General features: G+C 41.3%; 1 protein-coding gene across 2 annotated transcripts in view; it reads right to left on the bottom strand.

The window, feature by feature from the left end:
- Positions 1 to 15,025, bottom strand: part of LOC109049253 (solute carrier family 12 member 2) — a 52,091-nt gene that overhangs the window by 26,961 nt on the left and 10,105 nt on the right. For both annotated transcript variants that reach the window (XM_042754169.1, XM_042754170.1), the window contains exons 2-13: positions 7,981 to 8,100; positions 5,783 to 5,858; positions 5,454 to 5,549; positions 3,798 to 3,937; positions 3,591 to 3,701; positions 3,402 to 3,510; positions 2,849 to 2,973; positions 2,695 to 2,779; positions 2,448 to 2,614; positions 1,994 to 2,101; positions 1,751 to 1,874; positions 1,533 to 1,634 (exon numbers count right to left, since the gene is read on the bottom strand). In XM_042754169.1, the coding sequence (XP_042610103.1) occupies positions 1,533 to 1,634; positions 1,751 to 1,874; positions 1,994 to 2,101; positions 2,448 to 2,614; positions 2,695 to 2,779; positions 2,849 to 2,973; positions 3,402 to 3,510; positions 3,591 to 3,701; positions 3,798 to 3,937; positions 5,454 to 5,549; positions 5,783 to 5,858; positions 7,981 to 8,100 (1,363 nt within the window). The remainder of the gene's footprint in view (positions 1 to 1,532; positions 1,635 to 1,750; positions 1,875 to 1,993; positions 2,102 to 2,447; positions 2,615 to 2,694; positions 2,780 to 2,848; positions 2,974 to 3,401; positions 3,511 to 3,590; positions 3,702 to 3,797; positions 3,938 to 5,453; positions 5,550 to 5,782; positions 5,859 to 7,980; positions 8,101 to 15,025) is intronic.

Below are 15,025 nucleotides of genomic sequence, written 5' to 3'. Positions count from 1 at the left end.
GTGTCAAATAAACATACAGTCCCACCAGCTGGAGGGGGGTGGGGTTTATTCAAGATTTTTATTTGTCACATTCACGGTTATATGGAGAGCATATGAGGTTTATACATGGTTCACACTATGTGTATGTGTATGTGTATATATATATATATATATTTTTTTTTTTTTTTTTTTTTTTTTTTTTTTTTTTTGAGTCCCGGATTGAATTTATATTTCAGGCAAGCAAGAAAAAAAAAATATTTAAAGCACAGAGAATGAGAATGCCGAGAAATTTGAAATAATTTGATTTTTTTTTTATGTTTATATGTTTCAAGGAGACGTGAAAGAAGAATCATCTCAGTGTTCTCTCTCTGTCTGAAACTCGTCTCTGTGTGTGTGCGCTTGTGTGCAGCTGCTGTGCACACCGAAAACTCTGCGTGAGCAACGAAGAGAGTTCTCTTTTGCTTCTTCTTGTGCTTTAAAAACACTTAAACGTGTAAATTGGCAAATGAATCTGCGAATCGCATGCGTGCTGAGCTGTGAGGCCTGGTCTGTATCACGGATCAACTGCCACACATTTAACCACTAATATACATGACAGATCAGAGCAATCATTCATTTACTAACTGAACATTTAATTTATATCAAATCCTCAAATTGCTAAAATCACAGCGACTGTGCTGCTGCTAGGTTGCTAGAACATTACTGTTATTATTGATTGTTCTAATTATTCTGTATTTCTGTTTGTTGTATGCAGTAATCTGGGCAGTTTGTGTGTATTGGCAATCTCATTTTACATACAGCACAGCACACAGTGAAAATGAGTTGAATATGTCAGCGGGCAGATGAATACAGCACAGCATTGTTTGAAATCAGGAGTTTAGAGTTTGTCGATGGTACGTCTCCAGTGAAGCTGAACTCTCCTCCTGTCTGATTCGACCGTCACACAGCACACACACATACAGTATGCAGGACACAAATACACCCGTCACAAGATCTCACCGCTGGATTCCACCAGGTCTGCAAGCTGCAAATGTGTATTTGCTGAATGCTTGTTTAGTTTAACAGTTCTATCTGATTATTAGACGTATCAGACAGAACTGTTAAACTGCGACCACAAGCAATGACGAGAGAGAACGTGAGCGCTGTGTCCCGCCTCCAACACATCGGCCAGACAGAAAAACATATCGGTCAACCACTGCTAATCACTAATCAGGGTTTATAGAAATAACCCTATAGTTTAGTGTTTCAAATTCATGCTAATGTACATGCAGAAACGTTTAGTTTCTCTTCCTGCGGAGGATGATCAGCATGTTTGAAGGTTAAGCACCTGGTTTCACTGACCTTCAAATGAATCAAATGTCCATTTCAAAGGCCCTTTTGTAACCCACTCAAGGAAAGCAGTCTGCCCTGCACTTAACCTCCGTGTAAACCCGTCACGTGGGCTGGGTGTTGTGTACCATCCTGACACTAATGATATTTGAGCTCTCTGTGGAGACGTGACCCAGCTCGTCCACAGAAGGAATTCACCCCAACCGTACAGAGGAACGTCTTACCGGGGGAGTTGGCCAGTGACGCGTGAAACACCGAGAAGTTGATGAGAGCGTACGAGGCCAGGAAGAAATTGGAAATGATCGGGGCGATGACATTCAGCTCCGCTGGAGAAATTAAAAACAAGCATGTGTCAGAGCGAGGGGAGCTCATCAAACAATCTGATCATTTCATTCAGCAAAGATTTCTACCAATTAAACAACTCAATTTGTTGAGATCGTACCAATGACAATGAAGGCCAAGGCAATGCCAAAGGTGAGCAAATATCCTCGCAGGGGCTCGTTGTTCTTGCCGTAGCCCTTCCCGAAAACTCCAATTCCAGGATAGATATTGTCTTTGCATAAAGCCTGAGGAAATGGAAGAATTCATCAAACCAGCAAGACCTGTTCCAACATCTCTGAGCTCACACAAGCACTGGAGCGAAACCACACATGTTATAACACACAGCAGCAGACGAGACGCCCACCTGGAAGACCTTGGGGGCGCTGACGAGAGAAGCCAGGGCAGAGGAGAGGGTCGCAGAGAAGACGCCGGCCGTGATGAGGGGCCCGAAGCCGGACACCACACTCATGACCTGCAGAACAAGACCTTCAGCCACACATCCTTCACACACCACCGTTCACTTCCAAATCTGAATGTGTTGAGACTAAAACACTGTTTACAGCCTGACTGAAACCACAGCGGAGACTCAGTCTGACATTAGCATACTGATAACGAAACTCACACAAAATGACACAAATGTAAAGTAAAGCCTGTGTGAAACTCTGCAGGCTGATCACATGACTGCTCTGCTTGAACGCTGCATTTTGGAGTCTGCCATGTTGAAGATTCTTTGCATTATGCCTTGAAATGCGGCTGAGGATGCTCACTAGGGTTCGGAACAGAATGATCGTTTAGAAAAGGCCATGTTGATGATGTACCTGGAAATCATTGTGGAGGCCGAACTCGCAGGCAGTCTTCCCACCTCTGGCTGCAGGTCTGCAGGAAGTGAAGTCGTAGCCGAACTTACAGGCCGCATCAGTGCAGTTTGAACCATTGATAGTCATGTTACTCTCGATTCCTGTGGCATCCCGCACGATGCTAGCACCTTTCAACAAATCCATCAATACATCAGAGAAACACAATACATCAGTAATCAAAACGATAGGGGATTCTATTGGAGCTTACCTGCAGAGATGGCCACACCCATGTACACGAGGCCCGTTATGAGGATAGCCAACAGCGTTCCTTTAGGGATGGCCATTTGAGGGTCCTTAAAGAGAAATCAAGCAATTACAGAGACGCTCTGAGGAAGAATAAATATGTGGTGAGGAACACTCACTGCGAGATCTCCTGAGATGTTGGCACCAGCTAAAATGCCTGTGGCAGCCGGGAAGAAGATGGAAAAAACGGAGAAAAACGTCTCCCCTCGAAAGTCTGGGCCAAAGTTTTCCGCCAAGATGCCCACTAAAAAGACAAGACACCCGATACGAACAACAAAACAGGAATGAATAAAGAGAAAAAAACTGCTAACATTTAAACTCAAAACCCAAGTCACATAAAAACATTACCAGTGGCCTTGGACAATCTTGAACTACTGTTCTTAACTAGTTTTCCTTTAAGGCCCAAGTTTTAATTTAGACATCAGGCAGCAATCAAGATCTATTGTTAAATTAAAATGTATTTGTAGTTTCTATCTTTTGAATTGGTAGGGTTTCCTTCTCTTTTCAGAGAGTAATTCACAGCACAAAACGCTGTGTTCAGCACAAATCATGTTTACTGAACACAGCAGAGTTTGCTTTTACATTAAAGATGAATAAATACCAGTTCAAAGCAGTTTATCATGTACATGCAGCACTGTTTTCTGTGAGCTGAATTTAAGAGCGCATTCTTACCATCATAGCTGAAGAAGCCAAATTTCTCCTTGGACTCAACGCGAATGAAGGTCCCAATGAAGTAGTTGAAGATGGCACTGATCAAAATGACCAAGAGGAATATTTGAGCCTGTGAAACAAAATCGTGATTTCATAAGGTCGGCACTGGCTAATGTTCAAAGATAACTGAATATGCAGTGAATCTCCTGCCTTGGCCTCCCACTCCATTCCAGCCACTGAGATTCCGAGAAGCAGGATGACTGTAATGGTCCCAACGATCCTGATGTCATTAGTCACATCGAACATGAGTGCACCAGAACTCTGAACGGACACAAACACATAGGATCATTCCATCCACACACCATCATATTAAAACAAACTACTGTAAGCCATAGGAAACAGAATTGTGTCTCTTACGTTGAGCAGCTCAACTACGGTTTCTGCAAAGCCCACTACGTACATGGCCACGGCCACAGCATTGGCAAAGGCAAAAATCAGACCAATGGAGCCGCCGAACTCTGGGCCCAAACTTCGAGATATTAAGTAATACGCTCCACCTGAAGAAAAGATATTACACAGATCACCTTTCTGAAAACACAATTTAAGGCTGATTTATTGGTTATTCTGTTACATCATTAAGACACCCTTCAAAATATTCTGAAAACCATATTATTTTGCTATTTTACCCAAGAGAGGTTCATCACTTGTCAACTTTGACCTCAGTTTGTGGACACAAGACTCTGACAAATGAGTCTTCCACTGAACTCAAATCATTCACTAACTCTCGTCCTGCCCTTGTGTTTGTTCTTCAGGAATTTTGAGAGCTTTCTGAATAAACGGTTGAATAATTTAGGCTAATTTGACTATTGGCAAGCAGGAGCAAAAAGTAAAGCAGTGTGTGTTTTGGATATAGCAGCGGTAGACCAATCCATTGTGTGTCAAAATAATAGGTCCCAGTGATACAGTGAGAAGAGGAATGGCCCCGACACCGAACCCTGAGGTACCCCTGTGGATAAGATTATAATGGGTCGAGTTACCGATAACAGAGCAGTACTCTCAAGCTATGCCGAAACATCTTTCCATATTTAAGCCCAGTCTACAGATTTTCCTAATAATCAGGGGTGAGAAATGTGCACAGATCGAGTACAGATCGCCTTGAGTGAGTGTTAAATGCTAGATCTTATTTATGAAAGTGTGTGTGAGTATTAACAAATGACTGGAATACCAGGGAAGATTAGGCCTAATGTCAGATTAACGGCTACACACCTCAGTGACCGAAGCATTAGCACAAACACACATCAAAAAACCAGCATGCAGTGCTGTGAAACGAAATATGTAGAGTACTGAATATAATGTTCTGACGAGTGTGAGAAAGCAGTGACAGCTAAATATCATTGACGATCTCAAACAACCCTTTTTAAAAAAAAAAAAAACCCAGCATATGCTGATTAGCTGTGTTTTGAAGCCTGGCAGCTGGTCTGAGCTGGTTTAAGCTAGTCATGTGCTGGTCCTAAGGACCAGTTTAAACCAGCTTTCATGCTTCAAAACATAGCTAACCAGCATATGCCGTTTTTTTCAACAGGGAAACCCAATCTCTTACACACACACACACACACCATCCCATGACTGGGTTAATAACTAACACCTGAGGTGCTCATTGAAAAATATTGATTCACTTCCACACTGAAACAAAAACTTTATCTAGCGCCATCACCCCGTCTCTCAGATGAAGGCCTGTAGAGAGGGACCGCTATCCATTTCTGACTTCCAGACTGCCACTGAAGCTCTCAATGGCCTGAGAGAAAAACACTGCCATCTCTGAACACTCTATTAAATTTCCCCACAGGCAAGTAAAAGTCTTCATTCTATCGTTTGTTGTGTAGAGGAGCTTAAAATGTCAACCCTCTTAGGATCACTTGTGTACAGTAAACAATTGAATGTTTATAGAATATCAGCATTTATCCACATTGTCTCATTTGTGTGTGTGACAGTTCCACCACAGGGACCTTTTGATTGGTCTTTGCTCCAATGCATACTGTGCCAGTGCACATTTCTTTTTTATTTTTTAATTACCTCCTCGTACAAAGCCATTGGTGGCGATCGCTGAGGTCGAGCAGCCCGTGATGGTAGTCACAACAGTGGCCATGATAACAATGATGCAGGAATACGCTGTGGAGATAAAAAGGTGAAACGACAGTGAACGACTCCAAGACTCATTGTCCCCTAGTTCAGCACTAAACACTAGCCAGTGTTGGAGCTGCGTAATGACAGCCGACCGCTCACAGCACCTCACCGCCACATTCAGCATGTGCATGAGAAATGACTGCAGCTCGATGGAAACCACGAGAGTGTGCTTGTGAACTGAAGTGCTAATTCACACGGCCGACCAAAGTCAAACCTACCAATTCCAGCCTGGCCCACGATCCATGTCATTCGAATGAAGAGCATCACGCCCCATATGTTTAACATGCAGCGCACCTGCACAGAGGAAGGATGCAGTTTAGACTCATGCTGACAAAAACATCAAGGACCAAAGCCGTTTCTCAAACCTCCTTCACCGGGACGATGAACGCTGGACAGGAACCCATCGGCGTTTGAAGGAAAGCTGTGGGATGAGCTCTATCGACGGCCTCTGTGGCGTCACGTCCGTTACAACAAAAGACTTCCATCACGTTTACATCAACACCTCTACAGCAGAAATAAACCTGCCCGGAGCTCCAGAAGCAGTTCATTATTCCATCTGGAAAGCATCTAGAATAATCTTTTAGTGATGTGACCAGTTCTAGTTGGATCAACTTTCTGGAGTGTCATGCCAAATTTGCTGGCATGTTTACCAGCTCTACACGGCCATAAGAGCAGAGCTGAATGATTCGAGATAACAGACCAGTAAGCGATTCATTCACACGACCTCCAACACGTAAACACTGTACACACTGTACTCTTACATCATGTTGGAACTAGCGTGAAAGAACCGCTTACTGATCTGGGTTACGCTTTTTGGCATTTTTTTTTTTTTACTGAGGGAAGAGTTGAAATCTCTTTCCGTGTTAACAGACATTACACCACAAAGACTGTCGACAGAGAACCCTGACCAGTCCTTCAAACGCATCTGAACACAAACCGGTTTCAAACATTGACTGAATTCCTGCCGTGGTTTGAAAGACACTTTGGATGGAAATGAATTTTCACTTGTCGACACTATGAGAAGCAGTTTGGTGTCAAATGTTAAGACTGGGAAAGGTGAAAATGAGGACAATTTTTAAGGACAAGGAAGACCTGTCAAAATATTGACCAAGAGACGAGAAGCAGAGCCGATCTGTGAACCATAAAGCTTTTACTGGATTCACACGCGTCAGCGGGGAAGACGGTCCGCACTGAGCAAAGCCACGGCTTGTTGAGAGTATTAGCATATTAAACATTACAACAGCACGACAGTTTAACATTCAGCCTCTAATAGGAGTCTCGACAGGCAGCTGATACAGCAAACTAACAAAAAACCAATTATCACCCACAGCAGAAAGATCTCACTCGTCACCCTCGTTATACAGTACAGGTCAAAAGTTTGGAAACATTACTATTTTTAATGTTTTTGAAAGAAGTTTCTTCTGCTCATCAAGCCTGCATTTATTTGATCAAAAATACAGAAAAAAAATTAATATTGTGATATATTATTACAATTTAAAATAATTGTTTTTAAATATATTATACTTTAAATTATCATTTATTTCTGTGATGCAAAGCTGAATTTTTAGGATCATTATCACATGATCCTTTAGAAATCATTCTAATATGATGATTCATTATCAAAGTTGGAAACAGTTCTGCTGCTTAATATTTTTTCAGAACATGTGATACTTTTTTAGGATACTTTGATGAATAAAAAAAAAAAAAAAAAAAAGAAGCTATGTTTTTAAAATATAAATATTTAGTAATAACAATATACACTACTGGTCAGTAATTTGGGGTCAGTAATTTTTTTTTCTTTCTTTTTTTAAATAAAATCAATACTTTTATTCAGCAAGGAATGTGTTAAATTGATAAAAAGTGATAGTAAAGAAAATATATTATTAGAATATATATTATTAGAATTTTTTTTTTATTTTGAATAAATGCAGTTCTTTTTAACCTTTTATTCATCAAATATATTAGACAGCAGAACTGTTTCCAACACTCATAATAAATCAGAATATTAGAATGATTTCTAAATGATCATGTGATAGACTGGATGTTACATGTGACACTGAAGGCTGGAGTAATGATGCTGAAAATTCAGCTTTGCATCACAGGAATAAATTATTTTTTTAAAGTATATTCAAATAGAAACTATTATTTTAAGTTGTAATAATATTTCACAATATTACATTTCTTTCTGTATTTTTGATCAAATAAATGCAGGCTTGATGAGCAGAAGAGACTTCTTTCAAGAACATTAAAAATAGTAATGTTTCCAAACTTTTGACCTGTACTGTATTCATTCCCATCTCTGGTTTAGTGTGGGTGACACTATTCTGAGTAAGTGAGGCTCTCCGTCCTGCGGTTGGTACATCAGCCGCTGCGCGGACTTCTGCTGAAGCGTGTTTGATCAGATGTTAACTCTTACCAGCACTCCTTTGATCCAGCCGAACTTCACCACTCCTTTAGACTCGGAGGCTTCTTTAGCCGCGGCCTCCTCTGCAGGAGTCAGCTCCTCGCCGTTAGCGAAGCCATCCTCGAACGGCTCCTGCAATCACAGATACCCACACGCATGAATACATCTGACTGAGTATGGAGTGACATGCAGTGAAGAATCACTCAGAGCTCAAAGGAAAAGTGCGGTTCTCTTCAAGTTAAAGGCTTTCTCATGTCATAGGTGTTTATTTCAATAACGCTGTTGTCTGATGGGAGATACAGCCCAACATCATGATGGACAAGTGGCTAATGCAAATTAAAATGAACTGTAAACATGAAGACGGTCCAGCAGCAGTGTTCGCTGTCCTTGTGTCTGTGAAAGGTCAAACACAGGAAGTGTCCCTCCTCCACAGAAACAAAGCCATGACGGAGACAGCCGCCCGGTATAGCTCCTGCACATCCACACACACAGACTAAACAATGCCAGTGTGTGGAGTTTACAACATCCTGTCCGGAGCACATAACGCTCTGGTTCTGACTGTGTGGAAAAAGCAAGCAGCGGTTGGAGCCGGGGGCCGGGGGCCCGGGGCCGTACTGACGGCTGTTAGAGGCGTTCAATGCTGAGGACAAAAGTACAGGAGAAATGGGTCTTATCTTCAGCGAGGATAAAGATCCTGACAGAAGGATCTCTCTTCACTCCACACCGGCACATTTCTTCAGGATATTCACCCCCGCTGAAGGGCACAGGAAGCTCGTGTCCCTGACCAAACGAGTGAGTGTTGATGGATTCACCGAGACATTGAGGGGTGTGTACTGATGGCCGGTGGCTGCAGGACACACTGTATTACACGCCTAATGACTTGGCAGCACTTTATTAATATTTCCCCTCCACACAACCTTTACCCCGTGATGAATAACCCTGCTGCAGGTGGGGATCTAATAACTAAAGAATTTGATTAGTGGTTATACAGCTTTAACAAACACTGTTCTATGACTCATAAAGACAGCATCACAGCAGAATCTAATGACAGGATGAACAAAGAATTTCAAATCATTTCAGCATGAAATCACTTGTTTTCACACAAATTCAGTTTTAATTGGTCTTGATTGCATTTTTTTAAATAATTTTAAATATTAATAAAATTTTTTTTGGTGGGTATTTATTTAATTTATGTATAGTTAGTGATTAATTTTGTTTGTTTTTAATTAATTATTTTTGAAAAAATGTATGCAAAAACTACATTTTTAGGGCCTTATCAAATCAGTTTTATATTCTGTTTTTATTTCCAGCAGGGGATATGGGAAGGAAAATTAGCAAACAATCCACCAGCAGATTAATCTGGTGATACCTGAAAACCCTGTCAGCTGCGATCGTTTCTACTTTGACAGATTAATGACACAAGCCAGACCTGAACCGGTAACGAGAAGTGCCTTCTGAGAGGTGCTCTGACCCACACAGAGCCTCAAACAAACACTGCTCGGTGCTCTGAGTCACTGCTCCCGCTCACTGCTTTGATCATACAAACGATGCATGAGGACTTGTGTTTACTGACTTATTAAACTGTTTTAGAGTCAAGCAAAACGTCACTGGGCCCACTCATCGTGTTAATCATACGCTAGATTTAATTATATCACATGGAATCGATCTTACTGACATAGATATTGTACCTCAAAGTGATGATGTTACTGACCATTTCCTTGTATCGTGCATTCTGCGTATTGATGATAATAACTATATAGCTTCGCGTTATCGTCCGGGCAGAACTATTGCTCCAGCCACCAAAGACAGATTCACAAATAACCTGCCTGATTTATCTCAACTGCTCTGTGTACCCATAAATACACATGAACTAGACGAAATGGCTGGCAACATGGGCACTATCTTCTCTAATACATTAGAAGCTGTTGCCCCCATCACATTGAAAAGGTTAGAGAAAAAACGTACTGTGCCATGGTACAACAGTAATACCCACGCTCTCAAGAAAGAAACTCGTAGTCTTGAGCGCAAATGGAGAAAAACTAACGTGGAAGTTTTTAGAATTGCGTGGAAAAACAGTATGTCCAGCTATATACAGGCTCTAAAAACTGCCAGGGCCGAGCATATCCACAAACTCATAGAAAACAACCAAAACAATCCAAGGTTTTTATTTAGCACGGTGGCTAGATTAACAAATAACCAGACGCCACCCGATCTAAATATTCCCTCACAGTTAAATAGTAATGACTTTATGAATTTCTTCACTGATAAAATAGATACTGTAACATCAGAAATACAATAACAAATGTAGATTCTACAGCGTCTAATACTTTAGTTTTATCCATCGCACCCAAAGATAAACTGCAGTGCTTTACAATTATAGGACAGGAAGAGCTAAATAAACTTATTACTGCATCTAAACCAACAACATGTTTATTAGATCCTGTACCCACTGAATTACTGAAAGAGTTGTTACCTGTAGCAGAAAAACAGCTTCTCAATATTATTAACTCGTCGTTATCTTTAGGTCACGTCCCAAAACCATTCAAGCTGGCGGTTATTAAGCCTCTTATTAAGAAACCACAACTAGATCCTAGTGAACTGGCAAATTACAGACCCATTTCAAATCTTCCATTTATGTCTAAAATTTTAGAAAAAGTTGTGTCTGCTCAATTGTGCTCCTTCCTGCAAAAAATGATCTCTATGAAGAATTTCAGTCAGGTTTCAGGCCCCATCATCTCTATAGCCAAACATTCACATATGAATCTCATAACCTTGTCCTCCAGTGATATCTGCTCAAATACACATGATCATCGTCTGCTTGTACAGCAGCTACGCTCGCTCTGCTCTGTTTCTGTCACAGGATGGGAACCCTGAGGTAAAGCTTCAGTCTGGATCCAGCCCTTATGAAGAACACCTGAGAACAAACAAAACTACCACTGCAGCATATAATCACTGCTGAGTATAGTGTTCACGGTTCGCTTGAATGCATGTCTTTAACTATCGGTGTGATCTTTATTATTGTACAGTTCTGCCATGTGGAAATATGATCAGTGCTGATTGTAGTGTTCACGGTTCGCCTTATTACAGAATTTAAGGAACACAAGTTTAAGGAACAGAAATTGCAGCTTTGATAAAGATGAGTTAGTCGAGCATGTTTCCTGTTTTGTGTTTCCTGTAATACACAGCATGCAATGCTAAAGCATTCACAGTAAGACCAGGAACAGGAATTAGGAAAGAGAAGAGTAAACGGTGGCTAATAACTTTGAAGATGTCATCTGTGCAGCACTAACTCTCCAGCAGTTTACTGAAATGGGAAATATAGTAGAGACTGCAGCCGTTTGCTGTCTTTAATGCTACACTACAGACTGGAAACCAGGAGTCATGACCAGCACAGTGTGTACACACACACACACACACACACACATCTGTGAGATCTGAGATACGCGGTCACACACGGCTGAGAGATAATCATCACTGACAACATTTAGCAGTGTGTGACACATCCAGTCAGAAAACAGAGCGAGCAGACCACATGGCTGGCTCTCCTGTCCTCCGTCTGCTTGTGTGTGTGCAGCGTGAGCTCTCTTCATGAGGGAGACTCCAGAGACCCGTGGACTCATCTAAAGTAAACTCCATCATTAACATGGACAAACACATGCACATTTTACCCACACGCTCTACATGCATCGTGGGAAAACAATCCCACCACGGTCTCAATTCGGCTACTTTGCGGCCCCTTTCATTACAGTTTAAACCTGCACATCTAGTTCCATCCTGAGGTGGGAATGAGCCAGAGCCCGCTCTAAACAGGAAGTGAGCACTTGAAGCAGCGGCTGCCGGTCTTCATCTGGCAAGCGGCCGATCAGAAGCACTCAGGTTCTGCAGAGAGTCACATGGTCAGGAAACGCTATCAGCAGCGTACACAGTCATTATGAAGCTGACGTCACACCAACGCACAGCAGCAGCAGCACATCTCCCACATCTGCCACACGCGTGCGCTCTGGGAAATGCACCGACTTCCTGTGCATGTTTATTTATCAAGCTACTATCACATACTTTCTGGGGGAAGAAAACAGCCCTTGTAAACGAAAGCGGTGTTTGGAGGACTCGACGGCTCGGAGATCTTACTGAAACAGCTCGATCGGTCACGAGATGTTCATGTGTGTTACATACAGTAGACTGGCCTAATGTAACCTGGAAAGACAGATCCCCCTCGACTGAGACGCTAGTTCTTTAGAGAACGCCCAGCAGCGCTCATATTCACAGCAGCCGGGGCGTCACGGATCGTCAAGCTCTGAGGAGGACTTCAGTGGAAAACAAGCCGTTCCAGAGCATCTGAAGTGGTTTTAGCAGTGATCTGACATGCATTTATAGTCTTAAGATCACCGTACTGTGGTTTACTGTGATTTCTAGAGTGCACCGTCTCATTAATTGTTGGTATGTGAGTGTTCAGACGGATCGAAGGTTTTAATCAGGGCTGGGCAATATGGCCAAAGAGATTATCATGATAACATTTTTCTTATCAGTCGATATTGATAATTATCTCAATACATTTATTTCAAGTTTAAAGGCAGATTTTTGCTCCTAAGTGAAAGTTGTAGAATCCAGACTCTTTATGGTCAGAACATGACAAACTATTTCTATTTTTTTATTATTATTTACACTTTTTCAGTCATTTTTCCTTAACAAAATAAATATCTTGATAGAGAAATGAAGTTCTTAGTCTCTGCATGTTGTAATGAGTGATATTATCATTTCAGATCATGAAGCAGGTTTGTGTTCCTGTATCTTCAGCACAGTTAGCAGTGCGTCTGCAGTATTAATAATAACATGTATTTTTGTCTCTTAGAAGTGCAGATTTGACAGCAGCTTGAGTGGAGTTGACAGTAGTTGCTTGAGTAATGTGTAGGCGTAAACTCATCTTCATTATCAAAAAAGAAAAGAAAAAAAACTGTAAAAACTGTAACAACCTCATTTTTATATGATGAAATGTAATTATTCTGACTGAGTTTTATTCAAATCAGAGCTCAGGTTTGCAGGAGACGGTCGGAGCACAGGCAGCGTGTGTAGATGTGAATGAGAGTTCAGCAGCACACGAGGCGAGGTGAGCTCATCTCATTCAACAAAACGTCTCACTGTTGCTGAATCTACTCGAGCCCGATCACAACTGTAACTGGAAACCACTGAAAAGCCCCCAGCTAACCCACAGCGCCCATTCCAGCTCATTCAGCACGCCACGTTAAGAGCCAGGGCTCGTCTCCCACAGCTCATTCATTAGAGATGAAGAAAAAAGGAAAAAATGAAGTATTACGTTTCTGTAAGAGATCTCTTAAAAGCCTGGTTTGAAGAGAATGTGACATTCTCAGGAGGGCTGGGAAAGAGTTTAAACCCACTAACAGAGCACATCCACCAGTACCTGTAAGTGTCCAGATCTGATTCACGTGAACATGAACTACTGACACATCTACTTCAGCACAGCCCCACTGCTTCAGGTCCTTGGAAACACCCAACAGCACCGCTGTTAGCATCAGTAAAATAGTATGAGAGTGAATAAACATGGACGAATGAGCAAATAAAGAGACATGCTTGATATTGAAAAGGGTTATTAAAGCACAATAAGGCCTTAATTCAGTACTTGCATGCTGTCTGACAGACACACACACACACACACACACACACACACACAATCAGACAATAAGAGTACCGTGTATGGATTCAGATCTTTTTCACAACTTACTGCACTAGAGCAATCAAATACACACAAAATGACCATTTGGTAAATATTAATGTAAATACAGGCTATCAGACTTCAGTCAACATAAACAGTGTCAGTATATCAGATCTGTGCATTCAGTCTTAACATGACAGCAGCCTAATAAACCCGTCTCATTAATGTTAATCAAAGAACAAATAAAGAAAAACTGTCTACGTTTGACTGAAAAGAATCATATTTCATCAATACAGTGAAGACAATGCAGTGTTTACATCACATGGTTATTCAATTTCTGAATGCCACTGGTAAATAACATTAAAACTTCATATTCACATTTTCATTTATTTCCAGGGCTTGCAAAATCGCTAGCCCGACGTCCCGGTGCTTTAGTGTTTCCAAAGCGCACACAGAGAGCCACTGCGTGTACACAGAACTGATTCCTCTTTCACATATCCTTGCATCTGAATGAACACATACACAAAATCATCTCAAAATAACTGTCTCGGCAAGTATTCTCATAAACACAGTCGGTCATGTCTTAAGTGAATGTAAACCATGGAGAAAGAAAAACTCAAGTGCATCCTTATATTGGATCCGTGCATTCAGTCTTAAAGGGGCAGCAGTCTATTAATACCTGCTGTTCCATTAGTGCCACCTGCTGTCAGAGGGACATCTGCGTCTCATTCACAAAGCTAAAATCAGTCCATTCTGTTTCTGCTTCAGATTTTGAAATTATACACTTAAAAAAAATACACTTAAAATCTCATTTTGTTGTTGTTGTTTTTTTATTATTCAGGTTACTTAAATTCATTTTGGGCTACCAAAACTGAAGAATGTCTACACGAAGGGCTACCAGCGATTTGGAAGTTTTGCGAGCCCTGATTTCATTTATGTAGTTTGCACAATATTTCATTTGTATAACAAGAAAGCAATTTTGTAACAATTAAATGTGTTACAATGCCCACTGAATCCTTCTCAGATTTTATGCTGACTATGAAGAACTGTGAGAAGTACTTTTTTTGCACAGAATAGGACCATAATACAAGAGCACGAACCAATGACTGTTTTAAGCGTGAAGTGAACTTTGTTGCAAAAGAAGCTTTCTTGTCATGATGAGTGATTTTTGCTAAGAATAGAGCAAGAAAATGCAAAGCAAGAGTCAACAGAGCTGTAAGAAGAGTGAGGGTTTCATCATCTCACCCCGTGAGAGACAACACGCTTGTTTATGCACACAGGAAGTACCTACTGTAGCTAAAGCACATTTAGCCTTTCCCAGGGCCCACACTAACAAAACAGAGACTCTGGGAAGACGTCATGAGACAGAGTCATTCATTTAGCCTCTTA

This window comes from Cyprinus carpio, unplaced genomic scaffold (assembly GCF_018340385.1).
Source record: "Cyprinus carpio isolate SPL01 unplaced genomic scaffold, ASM1834038v1 S000006466, whole genome shotgun sequence".
In the NCBI taxonomy this organism is placed as follows: Eukaryota; Metazoa; Chordata; class Actinopteri; order Cypriniformes; family Cyprinidae; genus Cyprinus; species Cyprinus carpio.
The sequence above is the reverse complement of the archived record's forward strand: the minus strand, read 5'-3'. Positions and strand labels throughout refer to the sequence as shown.